At 43.7% G+C, this 19243-nt stretch overlaps 1 protein-coding gene across 3 annotated transcripts in view; it reads left to right on the plus strand.

Moving 5' to 3' along the window:
* Window positions 1-19243, plus strand: part of pax7a (paired box 7a) — a 57855-nt gene that overhangs the window by 29005 nt on the left and 9607 nt on the right. For all 3 annotated transcript variants that reach the window (XM_082533950.1, XM_082533952.1, XM_082533951.1), the window contains exons 6-8: window positions 5973-6172; window positions 13075-13240; window positions 13711-13907. In XM_082533950.1, the coding sequence (XP_082390076.1) occupies window positions 5973-6172; window positions 13075-13240; window positions 13711-13907 (563 nt within the window). The remainder of the gene's footprint in view (window positions 1-5972; window positions 6173-13074; window positions 13241-13710; window positions 13908-19243) is intronic.

Below are 19243 nucleotides of genomic sequence, written 5' to 3' on the forward strand. Positions count from 1 at the left end.
TAAAGTCATAAGCAAACATTTATATTGTAGCTAATATCCAAGTTTTAGTCAGCAGTATATTAAAGAAAAAGAATCCCACCCTTCAAGCCCTTCACGCTTTCACACTCAGGCAGCGCAGAGGCATGGGGAGTCAATATGTCAGCGTTTATGGATGCCCTGCAGAGCTGCACAAGGCTGTCAGGCCCCTATTCATGCTCTAATGGCCCCCTGAGGAGCTCGTCTCTCCGGGCTGAAAAGGCCGTGAGGCCCAGTGGACGCCCTGTTGTTGAAGGTGAGCATGCGCTCTCATGGACGCGCTGCGCCTTCATCCATATGACAAGAGCCATAAAAGAGCAGCGCTCTCGCTGCTTCTCCCTCTCTGTCTCCTCTGCTTTCTCTTTTGCCCCCTCCCCCCCCCCCCCCCCCCCCCCCCCTCTGCCCACCTCTAAAAGAGAGAAGGGGGCTAATTGTTTGTTGTGGGAGCCAAAGATTATAGAGCCTCCATCTTTCTTCCTCCTTTGCCTTTTTCTCCTCTTCTTTTTTTCAAGCGCCTCCTAAAGAGCGCGATTCTGTCAGAGAGACAAGAGGAAAAAGTTTGGGAATTTTCCTGAGGAATGCCAACGTAAGAGAGCCTAAATCTCCTGACAGTGACAGGAGGAGATTTTGCGCTTGGCAGCAACAACGGGACAGTCTTCGGGTTCACTTGAAGTTTTTATAAAGTAATAGATAACTTTATGGAACGTTATAGACCTTAGAGCTCTGTTTCCGGTCTCACTTTGCTATCTTACCACTTGAAATAGATTTTGGGGCAAGTGCCAATGGGCCTCAGCCACTTGCTACAAACTAGTAATCAGTATGATATGCATGAGACAAAACAGAAACCGCTGATATCTGTCCATAAAGGTGATCTAAGAATGATTTTATTTTAGATATCTGGTGGATTTTCATGTCCTTATGTATACTTACACATCTTATCCAGATTCAATTTTACCTAAATGTCAAAATACTGCCCAGAGAAGGTCCTTGTCAACAAGGAGAAAAGTGATAACGCTTTCTGGCCTATTACCAGACGACCAAGTGAGCAGTTAACCTGGTTTTGCCACACATGCAGCCTTTTGATAAATTATTTGGTGTGTTGATCTGACTATTTTATTACCATACAAACGAGTAAACTCGAGCTGTTCCGAGGTTATGCGTTGCTTTCAGAGTTTTGAATTTGTTTTTCACATGCGGGGAGATAACTACAGGGGGAATAAAAGATTATTCATAGAGCGTCTGTCTATAAACCATTCTGGTTATCGCTGTCGTCTATCTTGTATTCACACGAGGTTCCTATCTCAGATACATCCTGCAGTAAATGCCTTGAATCATATGCCTCCTTTAACTTGGCAACCCCTTTAGGATGAACAGGCAAGTGCATTAAGCAGAGATGCCGCACCATTCTCCAAAAAATGCAAATTGGGAAGTTGTTAGTTATTTGATGTTGCTGCACGATCCACCCCCCGCCCCCGAAACATCCCTCCACTCCAGTGTTGGTGGTTGAATCGCATGCAGTCCTGAGGACAGGCAGGGCTGTTTATATGCAGGCCTGGAGCAGCAAAGACAGCACAGAGACAGATGCATGTCAGAGATAGCAGATCCCATCTCAGGCAGATGCCTCTTATCACAGGCCTGTTTGCATAATTAGGCCTTTTGATATTCACCCCCTCTGACTGACAAAAAGTATAATTGCGGTATCAAGTACGACAAAAGGTAGGCACAAAATAAACAAGTCAACATAAATAGGGAGAAAAGATGTGGTGTTATTTTTGTCCTGTGGGAAAAAAGAGGGAGGAAAAAACACCATTTTTAACTAAATCTGCTGTCAGTCACAGTCAACTGGTGTGACTCGGTGCTCACAGGCTGGTCCTGTGAATGCCTGCAAAACAGAGAGCGTGAGGCCTGATTGTAATTATGCTGGAACTAATATGCTTTTCAAAATGAGCCATTATGAGCTAATGCTGCACTGCCAAAGCCCTGTCTGTTTTTGTCCCTCTGTCTTGGATAGTTTGCAAAGGTATGGCTGATATTGAGGCCATGGGTTATGATATCAGAGACAGCCTGACTAGGATGAGTGCCACTTTACTTGATGCTAATACTGCTGACAGGTGAGATAGGGGATAAAGCACCTGCACTGCTGCAAAACCATGATTTTTTTTCCTTTTTTTATGATTTTGAAAGTAAAGTTTTAATCTTCTGGTAAAATGGTCTTTTGTTTTTGCATTGTAATTCCTTCCCCAAAGTATTATTTTATTTATATATTTTACTTCTACATAAAAGCTCTAAAATAGTTTTATTTATCAGTCCCGAGCTATCTTTTTCTTGTGCTTTTTAGCACCAACTAAACGTATCAGATGCACAAATTTGGCCAGGATTTTTAAATGCCGGGCGGGCGTGAAGTTTATTGGTAGGATGACGTATCGTAAACCTGTAACCCCGCAGATCATGTGGTTAATTGTGCGGATTGATTGGACAGCTGTCCGTTTAATCAGGATTACTTCAGTGTCTCGGGGGTAAAGGTGGAGGACCGGAGGAGTCCGAGGGTTTGGAGGGAGAATGCGAGGAGCCCTGGAGGAGTAGGTGGGGAGGGGGTCGACATTAGGACGAGTTTTGAGGAAACGGGGTGATGAGGATCCCATCTGCCTGTGTTCTGTCTGCAAGGTCAGCAGAGGAGCATCAAGCAAGAGAGCAGGCTTTAAACCTCACAGTAACCTTAAAACTATTAACTAGCAGCTCGAGTCCTTCAAGACCAAGAGGAATGTGCTATCTAAAAGGTCTGCTCAGAATTAAAGCATCGCTGACGCAAAGTCACGCTGAGGTGAAAGGATGTGGTTCTTCACATCTGTAAGCTTCACGTGTACTATAGACCCCACCCCCACCCATCACTTATTTCACTATACCAACAATAGTTCGTATAATAAAAGCAAAACTCTACAAAGCAACAAACCCACATTAAAACCTTAACGAAAAATTGCTAAATGCTAAATATAATAAATATGTTTGTTCTAAATAGACCTCCTATTGAATGATATAGACATGGATGTGAAACATCTCAAGAAAAAAAATACAAATATGTGTTTTTTGATGGCTTTTCAAAATAAATACATCTTAAATAAATCTTAAAAATATCATAAATAAAATCTGATTAATTTTCCCAGTTGGTAAAATACTAACTGCAAAACAGAATAATAGAAATAGGTGTATATAAAATGTATGCAGCTGATCTGCACAGTAGTAAGGATGTGTTTACTTGTATCACTGACTTTTTGCCTTCTTAAACTTATCAGATCAGTCATATTTTGGGACTGTAACTTGTAATATTGTAGATCAGTGTTGTATTATCTTCAAGTCGGTCCTTAAACCCGTCTGTGCAATAACCATCTCGTTTAACCAGTGCTAATTTGAATCTTTATCAGGTATTTACTTTGACAAAGCAGAGTGCAAACCTGATTAATTCCTGTTTATTATGGGGCACAATTTTAAATCAATGTTGAGGGAAAACCTCAGAGGGCCCCTGGAGGAGAGTACACGACACTAATCGTGCCCACTGGATGCCACATAATTAGATTCTAATTGCACAATAAGCAATGAGACAAGGCATGAGTGGTTTATCAATATCCCACGAACATTTGAATGGAAATTACAGCAGTCGTATTATATAAAGGTCTAATCAGAATGTACCTTTTTTGTGCCGAACAGACCATTAAGGAATTGACCTTGACAGCCCTGCAGGGATTTTGTTCAGTCGTATTTTGTCTTTGTCTGTTCACCTTGGCAAATAAGTGAGGAGAAAAAGGAGACATGAAATTTTGATTTTAAAGTGTTTTGTATCGAAGACAGCTGAAGACGTGGCTGTTTTCTCTGTATATACTTGTGTGTGCGTGCATGCGTGCTTGTGTTTAACTGGCATATATTCAGACCACGTTTTAATTCCTCCGCTCTTTGGATAGACTTGTCCTTTATTGCAACTCCGCTGAAATCAGCGGCGGGCTCTCTCTCACCCAAATATAGTCAGCATATAGATGAGTTTCACATCCAACCCCGTTCCCAGTTGGCTCCATACAGCGTGTGCCGTGTTCCATTTTTCCTTACTCATTACAGGCAGGGCCGCTGACCTCGTGCTTCTGGTTCATGTACGAGAGCAGATGTGTTGGCTCTGCGGGGCTTAATGACGAGCAGAAGTACAAGCTATTGTCTGCTGAGGTGCTTAGGCGTCATTTGCCTGCTAATGGGTGCTAAATGTGACAAAGATTGCCACATCAGCTTAGCGACAAAATAAAGTCAGTGAAAAAAAAACCCCACCTCGAACAAAGGGGAGGACAAGAAAATCGGTTGAGGAGGAGAAGACTTTGGTGTCTTTTTCCGAACCCCTTGAGAATGTGTCGGCTGTGGCCCCGGCGTCTCCCTGTAGGACACAGAGGTGACTTTGGAAAGTGATCCGCAGACCGCTGGGCTGGTCTCAAGTGTCGTCATGGCAAGTTATTGCCCAAATGGATGTACGCATCCTCATGAAAACCAACAAAGGGATATGTGGTGTATGTACATATTCAACTTTGTATGTTCAAGGGTGTTCTGCAGCGGAGTGAGCTTGTGCTTCAAGAATCAATCTTTATTAAAAAGGATAAGACTGAAGAATTGATTTAATGAATGCGGCCTCATGTCCTGCGGACACATGTAATCCGCAGAGAATCATTGAGCATGAGCTCAGGGGGACAAAAAATGTTCGTAGAAGACTCATAGAGTGGCCTGTAATGATAGTCTCCATATAATCCCATAATTCCTTGTTTAATTAAACTCTGGAGCTGGCCTTGAGACTCCGCCAGCTCTGTTGCTCTTTTGTTCTCACAGTTGTTATTTGGAGGCCAGGTCTGAGTATTCTTTTGTCCACTTATGTTGAAAGATTTGACTAGAGTGAGCTACGAGCGGAGATTGGAGCTGTAAAACAACAAATCAGTCGCAGGCGAGACACTCAGGTGAGCAGCATAGTTTTTTATTCGAGCTGAATGGCAAAGGGCCTCTGTCAGAGGCGGAAATCTCTTCATGCACCCTCTTCTTCAGTATCTCTCTTTATTTTCCCTCTCCCACACTTTCTGGACTGTGCGTGATGCAATCCAACTAGGCCTGGAGCAACACTGGCACATCACGCAGCCTTGTCAATGTCTCAATGAGGAAATTATGAAAATATGAATTTTATGACATGAAATGAAAAGGGCCATGTAGTTTGAATAGACATGCAGAGGAGGTGAAAATGATGCAATTTTCTAAATTCAGTTATAATGGTAATGTGCAATGGTAATGCATATTTGCTGTCAAAAATTTCCCTGTCGGCCTGGATTGTACGGCTTTGTGCTGTATCTATATTCCTCGAGCAAAAATTCAGCTTAGTTGAATGCCTAAAAAGTAATGTAAAATGTGTTCTAATTCATTTAATGACAGCAGATGGAAACACATGGGACTGAATGGTTTTGGTGTGATATTGTGTTCTATTTTATACGTTTTGGCTGCACTGTGTATGAGCAGTGTGCCCTGGGCCAATGACAGAGAAAAGCAGGGTGAGGAGCAGCAAGGTGGCCTGTGCAGATTAACCCCTCTACCCACCAACACCCCACTCCCCCTCAGCTCTCTGCATTCACAGCCTCTGGGGCCCCTCTCAGAGGCAGGATTGTATATCAGGGGCTCTTCTATATTAAATAAATATCCACAGATTAAGATAATATTCTCCCAGTTGTATACTGAGAGAAAAGTAGCTGTCATTTGAATCCACTGTGTTGCCAGTCCCCCACTCTTGAGACTACAAAAGAGGCTCTTTTAGAATCCATTTAATGCTGAGTTTATGATAAGTTTCAACCCATATTTGCGGCTATTTTCCCCCCTCACTAGTCAGTATATTCACATAAAAGGCTTCTTAGCTTGTTTTCATTTAGTGGCCCTCTGTCCTTTCCTTTTCCCCTCAGGTAACCGGACAGATGATGGTTCAGATATCGATTCTGAGCCCGACTTGCCTCTTAAAAGGAAGCAGAGGCGCAGCCGCACCACTTTCACCGCCGAGCAGCTGGAAGAGCTGGAGAAGGCTTTCGAAAGGACGCATTATCCTGACATCTACACCAGAGAGGAGCTGGCTCAGAGGACGAAACTTACAGAGGCCAGAGTACAGGTTAGACAAGCAGTGCCAGTACTCGGACTGATAAGCATGCACACTGTGATGTAGTCAGACTGCATGAAAACGCATTTCCGCTGGTGCTCGGCTGTGAAGTTTGGATCATTTTGAGACCCCTTTGTCTGAGACATCAGTACACAGCAAACATCGCTTTCCAGTTAACTCTGAGAACATGCAGCAAACCTTGTTACACTGTGTTTAGTAAAAAAAAAAAAAAATGAAAGAGTTCCAGTGATTTTTGATGCTGCAAACATCCACCTATGAAATCTTAAAGGTTAATTTACATGAAAAATTAGCAGCACAGTGCTCAGTAGTTTATTTGTAATTTAGGTACATTACTCCTTTAAGAAGCGCATGTGTAATTGAGGTTTAGCTATGCTTTGTGCAAAAAACCCATCAGTGCTGAAAATCACTGAGGCCTAGCTCATACAGAAGACTTAAGGGATTCTGTGTTGCATAAATGCTAACATCTAACTAAAGCAACAACTAAAGATACTGCAAAGAGCAATATCTTTTTCCCAAAACCTAACATTTGCCTTCTTTTACCCATGGTACTGGTGTACACATCCATCAGGGCTATATTGCCCCTTTTTGTCATACTTCACTGTTGCATGTAAGGAAGCTTGCTGTCTACCATTATCTTTCATGTTCAAGTACTTTGACAGAGATACTCCCCTCCTTCGCACCTCAGATCCGGGGACCTGTCCTACAGCCTGAGTGCCCTGCAGTTGTATGTAAGCTTGAAGAAAGATATGTACAGTAGAGTTATAGCAGCAGCTGTTCTACCAAAGACTGAGGGAGAGAGAAAAAAAGGGAGAGGAGAGAAAGGGAATGCATTCCTGATGGATTTCTCATTTCGGCCTTTGGCCAGGATCTCATCCCATCACTTTCAAGCTCGCCGCTGCTTGTAAAACCCACCACATATCACACAGGGCTCTTCAGCCTCTCTGGGGACCCTATGCTCCGACAACAACATTAATCAATCAACTGCTAGTAAAAAAGAAAAAGGGTCTGGGGCACCCCTCTCCTCTTACCACAGTCATTCACACTACCCTAACCCCTCCAACTCCTCACTGCATGCTAACTGTGCATCACACTCCAAACATGCAATTGGGTAACTGATTCCACACATGTCTTTGTCCATCTTGAAACCCCCCAACAAGGATGTCCAATATGTCTGAGTGTGTAATGCCTCACTCAGGGAAAGAGAAATGTATCTCACCGCTGTTACAAGGCAATATATTTGAGGGGGGTTTCTTTTAAAAGTGTAAGAAGCGAGTCAAGACAAGATAGTTATTTTATTGATTTAAAAATAGCATTCAATTTTGCATTTTGATCGGACAAATATAGCCACACAAACTAAGCAAACCTTATGACAGAGGTGATATAAGTATATACATCTTTGTAGTGCACTTCAAAGTCATCAGGGAGCGTGGTCCCTCTTTGGGTTTAAAAGAAAAATTCAAGCGTGACTTAATGTGTATCTCATGTAAACATGAGAGCAGGAGAAAAAGAACATGAAGCGACTGCTGCCTCTCTGCTGTTAGATAATAGACTTAAATGATGTCATGTGAAAACCTGAGGAATTTGAGACATGGCTATAATTTGTTAATGCTGTTTTGCTCGTAATCTAATTCTTTAAGGCTTTGAAAGTCTCAAAAGGTCAACTTAAACTTAATTTTCTGAGAAGGTTACAAAGAAAGGGACTCTGGTAGCCAAACTATATTAATGCCCAAAGTTGCCCTACAGTGTGACGAGCATGTTTCAAGGATTGTGGTTCTAAGAATTTTCTGATAGTTTTATCTCTGTGTTTCCCCAAATATATCTCGGGGTTTGTGCTTAATGACTACTGGAGATGCCACATAAACATTTCAGTATTTAAACAGTGAGAGAGAATAGAAGCTAAATATGAAAGGATGTTGTTTAAATGTAAATTTGCCAGCTTGTGCATGTGAGTGCTATTTGTATCACTTGGTTCGGGAAATTTCCACCAGCTGGGCTTACATATAGGTGCCCAAATGGCCCATCACAGGGCAGAAGAGAGGAGACCCTTTGGCCTGAGAGAAAAGCCTCTCCAGCACAGCTGCAATGACGTATCTTCCAGATGTCGTTCAGAGACTTAACCGGTGTTTGGGGCTGAGAAACTGTCCGTAGGAAGGGGGGTGTTGGAGGAGGCTCATAGACTCATATTTTAACTCGTATGTGTGTCAGCTGTCACGGCTCGCTGTTATCCATTTGTCATTAAACACAGCGATAATGTGAAAAGCAGTTTTTAGGTTCGGTGCAGAGGTAAAAGCACTCGTGCGGCAAGCACCTCTGCAAACATGGCCGCGCTGGCGCTCAGCAGCCAGAGCTCAAAGCCGTGTTGTAAATTAAACCGCTTGATTCTCGCTGAAGTGATGAGTGTTTGGCTTAGCGCTGACTCACAACCCAAACTCGTAAACAGAGCTAACTCCCTTGTGTCTGCCCTCGCCTGCCATTTTAAGACCCCTTCACCATCTATCTTTATCAACCTCGCTGTCCCTTTCAGCAGAGCTACCAGCACTCCCTTACCACCCCGAGCCCTGCAGTGGTTTTATCACCCCAACTGACAAATTGTGGGATATGATCCATATCTCTCAGCAATTAGTTCCAGCCTGTCTCAGTAGGAGGGGACACTGCCAAGTCTACCTTCACTATATCCTCCACTGATGCAGTATGCTCTGCCACTTTCCATCTGATAACCCCTCAGTTTTAACAGGAGCAGGCAACAAAGCCATTCCAGGAGAGCAGCGCTTGTGTTTGCTCCCTGTGTTGAGGAGTGGACCAGGATGGGGAGAGCTGCGCAGGCCTCCGTAAATCAGCTCTAGCAAATGAAGCAAATTACATTCCCCTCTATTTAGACTGAAGTTTCCAAAGAGACTGACTCCAGAGTGTCGGCTGAGGCTCATCATCTCAGCGTGCGGCTGCTGGCTAGCTTTCCCGAATCTGTCACATAGGTCCCCTTTCATTACCAATAAACATTCTGCATGTAGCTATTATAGGTAGTGGAATCTAATAAGGTATAAGCATTGCTTTTACGAAGTGTGCAAATCAATTTGGTAAAAAGTTTCTCTCTCTATCTGTGGCTCGCGCTGACCTGTTGGTGCATGCAGCGAGCAACAGGGAAACAGGCCTCGGTGGAGTCTGTTTGCCGGGCCGGCCTCTGCATCTGTACGTCACAGAGCAGTGTAGCTGAATTCAGACTAATGCTGATTCAAACGTTCCAAATAGCTGGTGAAAATATAATCTTAATGTCAAAAGGTGATACACAGTTCCCTGACTTTTAGGTCGTCATTGAGTTTCAGCAGAAAAGGCACGATGGATCGATTGTTGCCACAAAATCCAACGGGCAACTACATTCCCGCCAGTACGGGTTTATTTTTCATAAAGGAATAAATAGGATTTGTGTAGATTGTACGGGAGAAATTGTTGCAATGCATCAGTGTGAATGTTCTAACAGTTTCTTATTATTAGAATTTAAATGACTTTGGTACAGTGCTTCTGTACTCCTGATACTTATCAAGCTAATCCCACTCTCCTCACAAATTCACACTCCTAGCTACTTTAATTAGCATAGTGACAGTCTGGAAGGCAGGCAGGGAGGGAATCAGAGAGAGGGAAGTGGGGAGTGGGGGGTAAAGAAGAAGAAGAGGGGAAGGCGAGAGGAGGGGAGGTGTGAGGGAGGAGGTGAGGGGGGTATTGCGTGGTGTGAGACAGAAGAGGATTTGTGTGTTGAAGCTGGTTGCATCACCCCTCTGTGTTTTCTGTGGATATGAAGTCAGCAGCACATTTTGTTTTGTCATTATCTCGGCTCTTGGTATTCATCTACCGAATGGTGCAAATTGGCTCCTGAAAGGCGTCACACATTCAGTACTTGTCTTTGACAAAATAATTCATGGAGGATTGTATAAATGGAGAATCCTGAAATATGAGTGATCCTATTTAAGAGAAACAACACTGACAGGTTTTTACTGCAGTGCAGTGTCACGCCTTTACAGTGTTAGTGTGAGTGTGTGCGCGCGTGTGTCATCACCGATCGGCGATAAGAAAACGCCAAATGCCACTTGATCGCTGGGAGTCGATTCTGCTGGCTGAGGGTGAATGGAAGATTACATGCAGCGAAGAGATGCATGCAGCTAAACACAGACACGAGACTTAAACTGTCCTGCTCCTTGTCGTATTTGCAGGGGTTTTTTGTTTTTTGTTTGAGATGTTTCAGGTTTGCATCTACGGCCTCTACTCTGGTTGCACTCGACAACAATCTTCACTCCCAATGTTGAGTTTTAGATCTCCTCTTTTCGCCCTTCCTCCCAAAACTTCCTCCATAAAGATCCAGAGCTGCTGTGCAGGCCTATCCAAGTGCACTAGATGCAAAAAACAGTTTAGTACATGAAAAACAAAGCACAAGTGAGCCATTGGAATTCAACTGCACATTTGTAGGTAGATAGGGAGTCATGGAGAAGTGCTGCAGCTCTCTGTACTGCAGAGAATTAAACCGGATTGGGGATAGCAGAGGAGAATCTGTGGTCCAAGGTGACTTTGTGATCAGGTTCCAGAGCGCAGCCTCAAATCCTCAGCTTCAGGCTGTGTGTTAGTCAGTGTGAGAGTGGATGTGTGCATGTATAAGACTGTGCAAGTAATGTATGCATGTGTGTGATAGTGTACAGGCTCTTGAATACATGTTTATCCCAGTCTGTGCTAAGAGTCCAGTGATTGCTGGAGAAAGCCATTCAGTCTGTGATGCATGCTCATCTTCCGTCCAATATGTTAAACATTGCATCCACTGTTTGTGCATGTTGACAGAGCTGCAGCCTGTATGGTAGTCTGCAAAACTTTCACTGTTGAAATTCTCAGAGTACTGCAGATTTCAATAAATCATGATGATATTCCAGAGTTTTCTCTGTGTGAGACTTCCCAGCAGCTGGAACAAGATGAGAAATGATTGAGATCAGACCCCTGTGCCGCAGAAATAGCTTTTCCATAGTAGCATGATAGATGAAATGTATATACTAAATTATTTAACTGAACATTTGCACTAAACTAAATTTGCACAAACTTTGTATGTCAGATGTTTTCAACAAATGTTCACAATTAGGACAAAATAGGTTTAATTAAAAAAAAAGTAGTTTGAAGTAAAATATATAAATATATAGGCAAAGTTAACAATAGGAGGCTGTGAATATGTATCTGTGAAAAAGGAAAATGGTGAAAGCAAAAAGTGACTTCAGTGTTTTAAGCGTTTTTGTGGCTACCATGATGGAACAGCTCCTTCCTAAGCTCAGATGACAAAGGGAGAAGGAAGTTAAAGTGAACATAAAAGACGAGTGGGGTGAGTCGATGAGGTCGGAGGTGAAGTGGCACTGCGGGGTGGGGTGAACGGGAGTGTGTGGAAGGAAGGGGTGTACCCCCCCGTGTCCTCCTCCCCTGAGCCTAGGCAGCTGTTTGTCTGGCCCAGTTGGAGCTTAGTTCAGACTTTGGACCACGCTCCACTACATCCCAATAGCAGAAATTTCCCGAAAGCCACACACACCACATTTGTTTTGGAATAGCTGATTGAGGGATTCAGACGTAGTCTTCAGGAGCAATCGGGCTTGAGATAAAGATTTCCTGTTGGTTTTCCACCTGCATAATTGAGGTTTGCCCTTTTCTCAAGTACCGACACAGTCATCGCCTGTTGCATCTTATTTTCTTTCTCCTAAGCACTTGCTACTAAACTGAGTAATAGTCAAAATAAAAGAAAGGATAAGAAAAGAAAAACACCAGAGGCAGTGAATGTGTTTGAAAAGAAGCACATTCAAATTAAGATCTCCGACGGGCTGAGATCCCTTGTAGCCTCTACAAGTTTATATGTATGTTTGTGTGTACAAAAAGAGGCAGCCCCCAAAAAGCAGTGAGTATGTCGCTGTGTAAGTCCCCTTGAAAGTGTCCCTCTTTAAGACCTGTTTAAAAGGGACGCCCCCTCTTTGTGTCCACTGTTCTCTGTGGCGTATGGAGGGGCTTTTGTCCCCTTCTTTCATGTGCTCTCACAATAGCCCTGGCCGTTTGAAACACAACAGTAGATGAACTGCGCTGACAGTGTATTAAACTCTGATGAATTGCCTGTGCGAGGCATAGATCAATGTCCTTCAACCCTTAGCACACAGTGAAACCCGGGCCTTGTCTTGGTTAAATGGAACAGGTTGCAGGATCTTTTCAAAAGGGCTTGATTATATTCATGTTTTGTTGAAGCAGAAGCCTTTTTAAAGTGTATAAATCTTTGCCGTTCCAGAGGGTCCAATTTTTCCCCCCCTTTCATTCAGGGAAGTGACATTGTCTGTCTGCGCTTCAGTAGCGCTGCTCATTTTGCGAGCATTTTTGCTGTTTGTAGCCTTAGAACTTCGCGTTTCGACTCTGAAGTTAAAACCTGTTTTTTTTCCCCTTTAAAAACAACCACACAGCCACACTGAAACAGAACAATAGCTATGAACAAGTTAACTGTGCTTCCAGAAATGGGGAAAATGGGCCTCCCTCAAAGCATGCAGCAGCTTCGCAAACATACTCGAGGTGTGTGATGCGGAGCTTAGTGACCTACCTCTGACCTTTAAACGACTCCTTCCTTCTGAAGTGGACTTAGGGCAGCCTGTTTACATAGATCACAGCCTCAACCACTTAAGAAAGACAGGGACCACACTACTGAGCTCCTACAGCACCAGCAACAACACTCACGCCAACCAGCAGATTAATTGCAGGTGGCAGGAGCCGGCAGACTCCACTGAGAGTCTAAACAGACTCTCGTTAAAAACAGACGACGCTGAAAACAACAGCTGAAAATGAATCAAATCAAATCCTGTGAGCCATTTGGATTCATGCCTTTTACAATATCTGGTTTATTCCCGCAGGTCTGGTTCAGCAACAGGCGGGCTCGGTGGCGCAAACAGGCCGGGGCCAATCAGCTAGCTGCCTTCAACCACCTTCTTCCTGGAGGATTCCCACCCACGGGGATGCCAACTTTACCCACATACCAGCTACCAGAGTCCAGCTACCCCAGCACCACACTATCACAGGGTGAGGTTGACACAGCATCCAGCCAAAATATACTCTATGTTCTGTTCTCGGAGTGTAATCAAATTTAGGTAAATATTGCATTAGTCCTGCTTATTTGTGGTATGCCATCCATATTTTTTGTGGTAATAGTGTCATAAATTATGTCTGAATCATGTGCAGCATATAAGAACCATGCAGCAAGCAGTTATCTTTACAATCACATCTTTGTCACAGTGGGACAAAAATAAGGGTTGTATTATGAGCAAAGGTCATTTCTGTCCTTTACGCTTTTCCTTTGTAAAGCTGCATTTCTACGTGCCAAAGAATACACTGGCAGGACACCTAATGTGTGACTTATGACTGACTGAGCTCAAACTGTGAGGCCTCTGTGAGGATTCCCGGTGGGCCTCAGCCCAGATTTTAAGAAAATTTTAAGAAATTTCCCTGATTTGTTCTCACCTGTGCTCATGTGTTGTTGTTTTTTATGTCAGAGGGCAGCAGTACATTGCACAGGCCCCAACCCTTGCCTCCATCCTCCATGCATCAGGGAGGTCTGAGTGCTGACAGCAGCTCTGCTTACGGTCTGTCGTCCAATCGCCACAGCTTCTCCAGCTACTCTGACACATTCATGAGCCCCTCAGCATCCAGCAACCACATGAACCCCGTTGGCAACGGGCTCTCCCCGCAGGTCAGTCCACTGAACTTTCATCACTTGTCTGCATATTCCCACATAGGTGGTGTTCACACTCTTTAGTGTACCAAAGTCCCTCCTCCCCCTCCTCTTCTCACACTTCAGAATGTGTAATTGTATTTGACTGCAAATTAAAATTCAGAAACAGCGTGTTCAGCAAAATAACTGCCAGTGTGGGCTTTTATGTTCATGTTCCAAAGCCCTGGATTTATTTTAGCTACTCTAAATTGCTACATTTGTAAAACAATTGGATTAACATCAACAAATTAAAATTCATCTTGATAGCACCGCAAGTACTCAAGCTGCTCCAAACAGCGGTTTCGACTTTCCTGGGACATCTAAATCCTGCACAGCACAGAGAGAGAACACATGCAGATGAAATAATTAGCTAAAGCTTATAAATGTATACCCATAATCTTCTTCACGTAATTGTCTGCAGCTGGAGGACTCCAGTGCTATGTGTGATTTTGTTCATGTCTTTACGACGCGATTTACAAGCATCTCTGAGCAGGGTTGCACATGCTTCCCTGTAAGTTCACCTTGCTGCTCACTTTACCTCCTTTTTTAATATTACGGGGACCACCTTGGGTTTCCCTTTGAAATAAAAAAGGACCATCCCCACCCATTCTCCTTTTGCCATCTCAAAGCACGCGGCTATATGTGCACATTTGTTTGCCTTCTTCTCTCTAAATTGCTGGATTTCAGATGTTTAACCTCTTTGGACTCCTCCATTAATGAGCGTTTAAATAGGACTCTGTGGTAAGGGTTGAGCTTTAAGTAGCAGAGAATGAAAAATGATTTGTATTGATGCAAATCGTGTGTACGGAGTGAATTATACACAATTACCCATCAATACTGGCCAGTCTTGCCCACCCTCACCAACAAGATGTGGTTAACAGGCAGAAAATAAGATTGAAATGGTGTGTAAAGAGTTGAAAATGAATTTCAATGCTGCATTTGTCCACAATTACCCCGTCGTTCACACGTGTTTTATTGGGAGTTTTTTTTTTTTCTTTTTTTTTCTTCAAATATTTCTCAAAGCAGATTGGAAACATTCTTGGTATTACCCTCTTTCTTCAGAGAAGAAAGAATTAAGGATTTTGTGACAAAAAAGAGATTTTCTCTCCTTCTGGAGCGACGGAGGATAACATGGAGGCTCACAGCGTGTTTGATTGTTAATCGTGGCACAGAGGCTTTAACTGCTAATGCTCTCACTGCAAACCTGCAGAAAAACACCAGGAACATGGAGTCTTTTTTTTTTTTTTCATTAATGGCTCTCTAATACTGGCGTGGGGTACACTGCCGCTTTCTCTCTTCGTAGACATTCCAGAATGTGTTGGGATATTAAACATTTCCTGTCATAGTGAGGATTAGGACAGGAGCCTTTGGGCAACTGTGCAGCCTGGATTTTCAGTATTCAATTACTCTATCGACATGGTTTGACAAAAGTCTTTGTATAAAACAACCTAAAATAAACTTTATTTGTTTATTGTCCTTTTTTTTAGATTTATTTCATTATTTTTGAAGTTAAACTGTGTGCGTTTTCAGCTTTCATGTGTGGGGGAGTTTCCATATGTATATGGTGTGGATGTTTTGGCTGCGCAGTAGTTTGCACCACACTGAAGAATGATGTGTGGCATTCCTATCAGTCTCTCAGCGTGGACATGAATGCTCCCACTGACAGCAGAATCAGAGTTCACTCCCTGGTGCAGCATCCCGCTGTGCTGGGCAGCTCCTATCTGTCCCCCCTCTCACTTCGCAAGCTCGTCACAGAAAACTCACGACACAGAAAATTCACAGAACAAACAACCACTTTAACATCTCAGAGTCGGAGAGGGCTTTGTCTTCTCCTTGCATTTAACCGAATTTCAATCAAACGACGGCTGGGTTTCATCTTTGGAAATTATCGGCACGTGTTCCACACCTCGCTGTTTATTTTTCCTGTTATTTTTTTTTATTCCCCTGTTTTTTCTCCTCCTTTCCTGTAATTGAAAAAAAAAATCAACACAAAGAGACTCTCTATCGAGATGGAAATGAGAATATGATATTGTAAGTTACACACGGCATCTGTTTGCTCGAGATATGCTTGTGCATTGGAATGTGCAAGCTATTTCTTCAAGTGCCTGGCATTGATGGCCTCGCGGTTGCTGTAAAGATTGACAAAAATTCTCTGATTCGCAGTAAATGGGCTGCGGTGGCGAGGTGCCAAGTCTGTAATGGAATCCTGCAGCGTTCAGCAGTCCCGACAGGAGCTCGCGTCCATCCCAATCCCATAACCTATCCCGACAGCACACATTTTCCCATTACAGGCAGTGGAAAAGCCATCCACACTCAAACTGGTTGCTGTCATTGTGGGATATACAGCGTGTTTGGCTGGTTGAGGGAGGCAGTATATTTAGGGGTCATGGGAGTGAAGCTGTGCATGGCTGGGCAATAGGTATGAAACCAGAAGTGTGTTTTGTTGTTGGCCTTGTTTCATTTAGCAGCACAGCAGGTGTTGGAAAAAGGTACAGGCAAGGGCATCGAGGTTAGGCATTTCAGCCATCCTTACCTGAAGATTTAAGCTTGACGCCTGCTTTTTCTCTCTGGTCTTTTTTTCATTTTTAATATTCCATTTGAAGTAGACCTCTTGACCTTTCATCGCCACGATGAATTTTGCACATGTAAAAAACAAACAAACGAGCAAATTGGCGTTCTTTCAGCTGAAGAGGTGCACTTTAACAGGCAATCATCTCTCAAGCACGCAGCACATTTTCAACAAATCCCAGTAATATGATGCTGCAAGATACTTTTCAAATGATTCTTTGAAGCAGCATTCATGGCCATTGCATTTGCGTGAAACCATTTGGGCTGAATTCCTCATTATTGCATGACAGGGACACCTGCTGGGAGAGGAAAGAAAACAACGGCACTTGCTGAAGCCCAGCGAAAGGAGCTCAGTGGCAGAATTTCTAGAAATATAGAGGAGGAGGGGGAAAAAGGGGAACGGGAAGCATTTCTCTTGTTGAATCAAAGTGGGAAATGCATGCAGGTTCTGTTGTAGGGTGTCCTTATGATAAGGAGACGTGATAGGGAAAGTGGGAAGTCTGTGAGCTGGATAGGTATGGTGGATAGAGATTTTATTGCTGTTTTGATGAAGGAAGTTCACAAAGTTTTGTGAGGAACTTTTTTTTTCTGTTTTGCAGTTTTATGAAAGTGTTGTGTGTTTTGGAATGACAAGGATGTGTGTCTGTGTGTATTTGAGGGCCTTTGGGCTGTGTGAGTGGGCCGGGCCTCCACACACGCACACACACACGTACATGGGATCAGAGGCAGAGCGGCTCTCACCCCTGCCTCCCTTTGATCTGTGTCCCCAGGCCTGCCTGCCCGCGCGGCGCTGCACCGTACCACGCACGCTGACACCATGCTCACCAGCGACTCCCCACAACTGTCTGAGAGAGATAAGCCAGGGGAGACTCCAAACTGTGCTGCTGCTCTTCCATTAGCTAGCGCAGACGCTTCTTTTAAAAATGGGATGAATTATTTTTAAGAAGCAAGCTCTGCCGTTGCCAAAAAAAAAAAAATGGAGAGGGGAAAATGTACGGAACAATCTGGAGCTCTGGCTTCATTCCGCCTCCCTCCCTGACTTCTAACAAGACATTCTGCACCTGAATACCAATGAGAGGGGGAGATTCATGTAGTCCCCCACATTATTAAAACTTGGGCATTAAGCCTCTCACCGGGCACTGTGTCAGCTGGCAGGCTCCACTGACAACAAATCAAAGGGGATGAGCACATAGCCTGCATTCATAGCTCAGCCACTCGCAGAGCAAGTGGGGGAATACATACTGGTTAATTAGAACTCCCATTAAAACAAATACTGTTTCAATTTGGCAAGTATAAAAAAAGATGTAAGAGGCTTTCAGAAAAAAGAGACCTGCTGTCGGCAGTTGCCAAGAAAATCCAGGGACTGTAAATCATATCCACTGGCTATACTGTTTCTGCACAGATTATTAGTGTTTGCTGTTGTTTTGCAACACTTTTGAACTCTGAGGAAAGATTTTCTGTCTGCGACACCGAAGACGTACCTCTGCGTGCGCTGGCCTTCTGCTTTGTGACAATACATCTTGTTTTTGTTTTCGCCGCTTGCAGACGAGTGTGACGTGACTAATAATTTTCTTGCTCAGCTTAAACTTGATGCTTTGTGACAAAAAAAAATGCTGTATAAGGAGCCACCTTTGCAGCATGCATGCAAACCTCGTTTTTTTCCCCCTTGCAGCAGAGACAGTGCTTTAGCTCTCTAGCCCCTGTTTATCTGAGCCATTTGTTGCTCTCTCCATCTTTCAGTCTCTTGAGCAGCCATGTGCTGCCATTTTCTCTTACGTTCCAAAATATCTTTGGTTGGAGCTTGGTGTATTCATAATCTATTTTTCACCTACCAACCTTCCTTCTCTCCGCTTGGCTTTTTGTCATCCAGCGATGCCTTGCCAATAGTGCTTTGCTCTCTCCCTCTCCCTCTCTCTTTCTCTCTCCCCACCTTCCGCTCTTGCTCCAACTCTCTCCCCTGGAGAGGCAGCTCTTCTCCCTACGCCCAGATGAAAGGCTATGGCGGACAATAAAAATGCTATTTAAATGCAAGGGTGTTTGTGTGCGGGTGAGAGATATTTCCTGCTGAAAGTGAGCTGCTGCATCCTGATAAATAGTAAATATAAGGGAATGTGATTTACATTTATCTTGCAGAGGCAGCCAATATGAATTTCAGTAAATCCTAGAAGATGGGGATTTAAGGAGGAAAAATGACTGAGACTGATTCACATGCTGTGTGTCCCACGCAGTTGAAATGCCTATAAGGTGGAGAGCGGCACTGCCTTTATGAAAGTATAGGCACAAATATCGATCCTATCTAAAATAGCTATTGCACACGGGTGTACGCAGTGTCACATGCTCATCTGGCGGGGATTTCCTTCCTCATACACAGACAATTTGAAGGTTACTTGTATCATCATAATGATAATAATAGTCATAATGTAATAATGTCTGCAGTAACAGCCTGCTTCACAGGTGAAGTGTCTGTGAGGCATATGCTGGGTGACCTGTCTCTTCGGGGTGAAGGGTCAGGGTTCAGGGGGTCATGGGATGGCTTGAGAAGAAGGAAGGCTACTTTGCTGTGAACCTGCCCCGCTAGCCAGAGGTTTGGGATGTTGTCTAGCTGCATGTGGTTCCTTTTAGTTCCAGATGCCACTCTGACAGGTGCATGGCTGTGATTAATACTAGCTGACTTTTTTTTCCCTCTCACCCATTCTGTCCGTCCTTCTTTCTGTTTCTTTCTCCCTGTCCCTCATTGGTTTATTGGC

This window comes from Aulonocara stuartgranti (assembly GCF_965226115.1).
Source record: "Aulonocara stuartgranti genome assembly, chromosome: 5".
NCBI classification, from domain to species: domain Eukaryota; kingdom Metazoa; phylum Chordata; class Actinopteri; order Cichliformes; family Cichlidae; genus Aulonocara; species Aulonocara stuartgranti.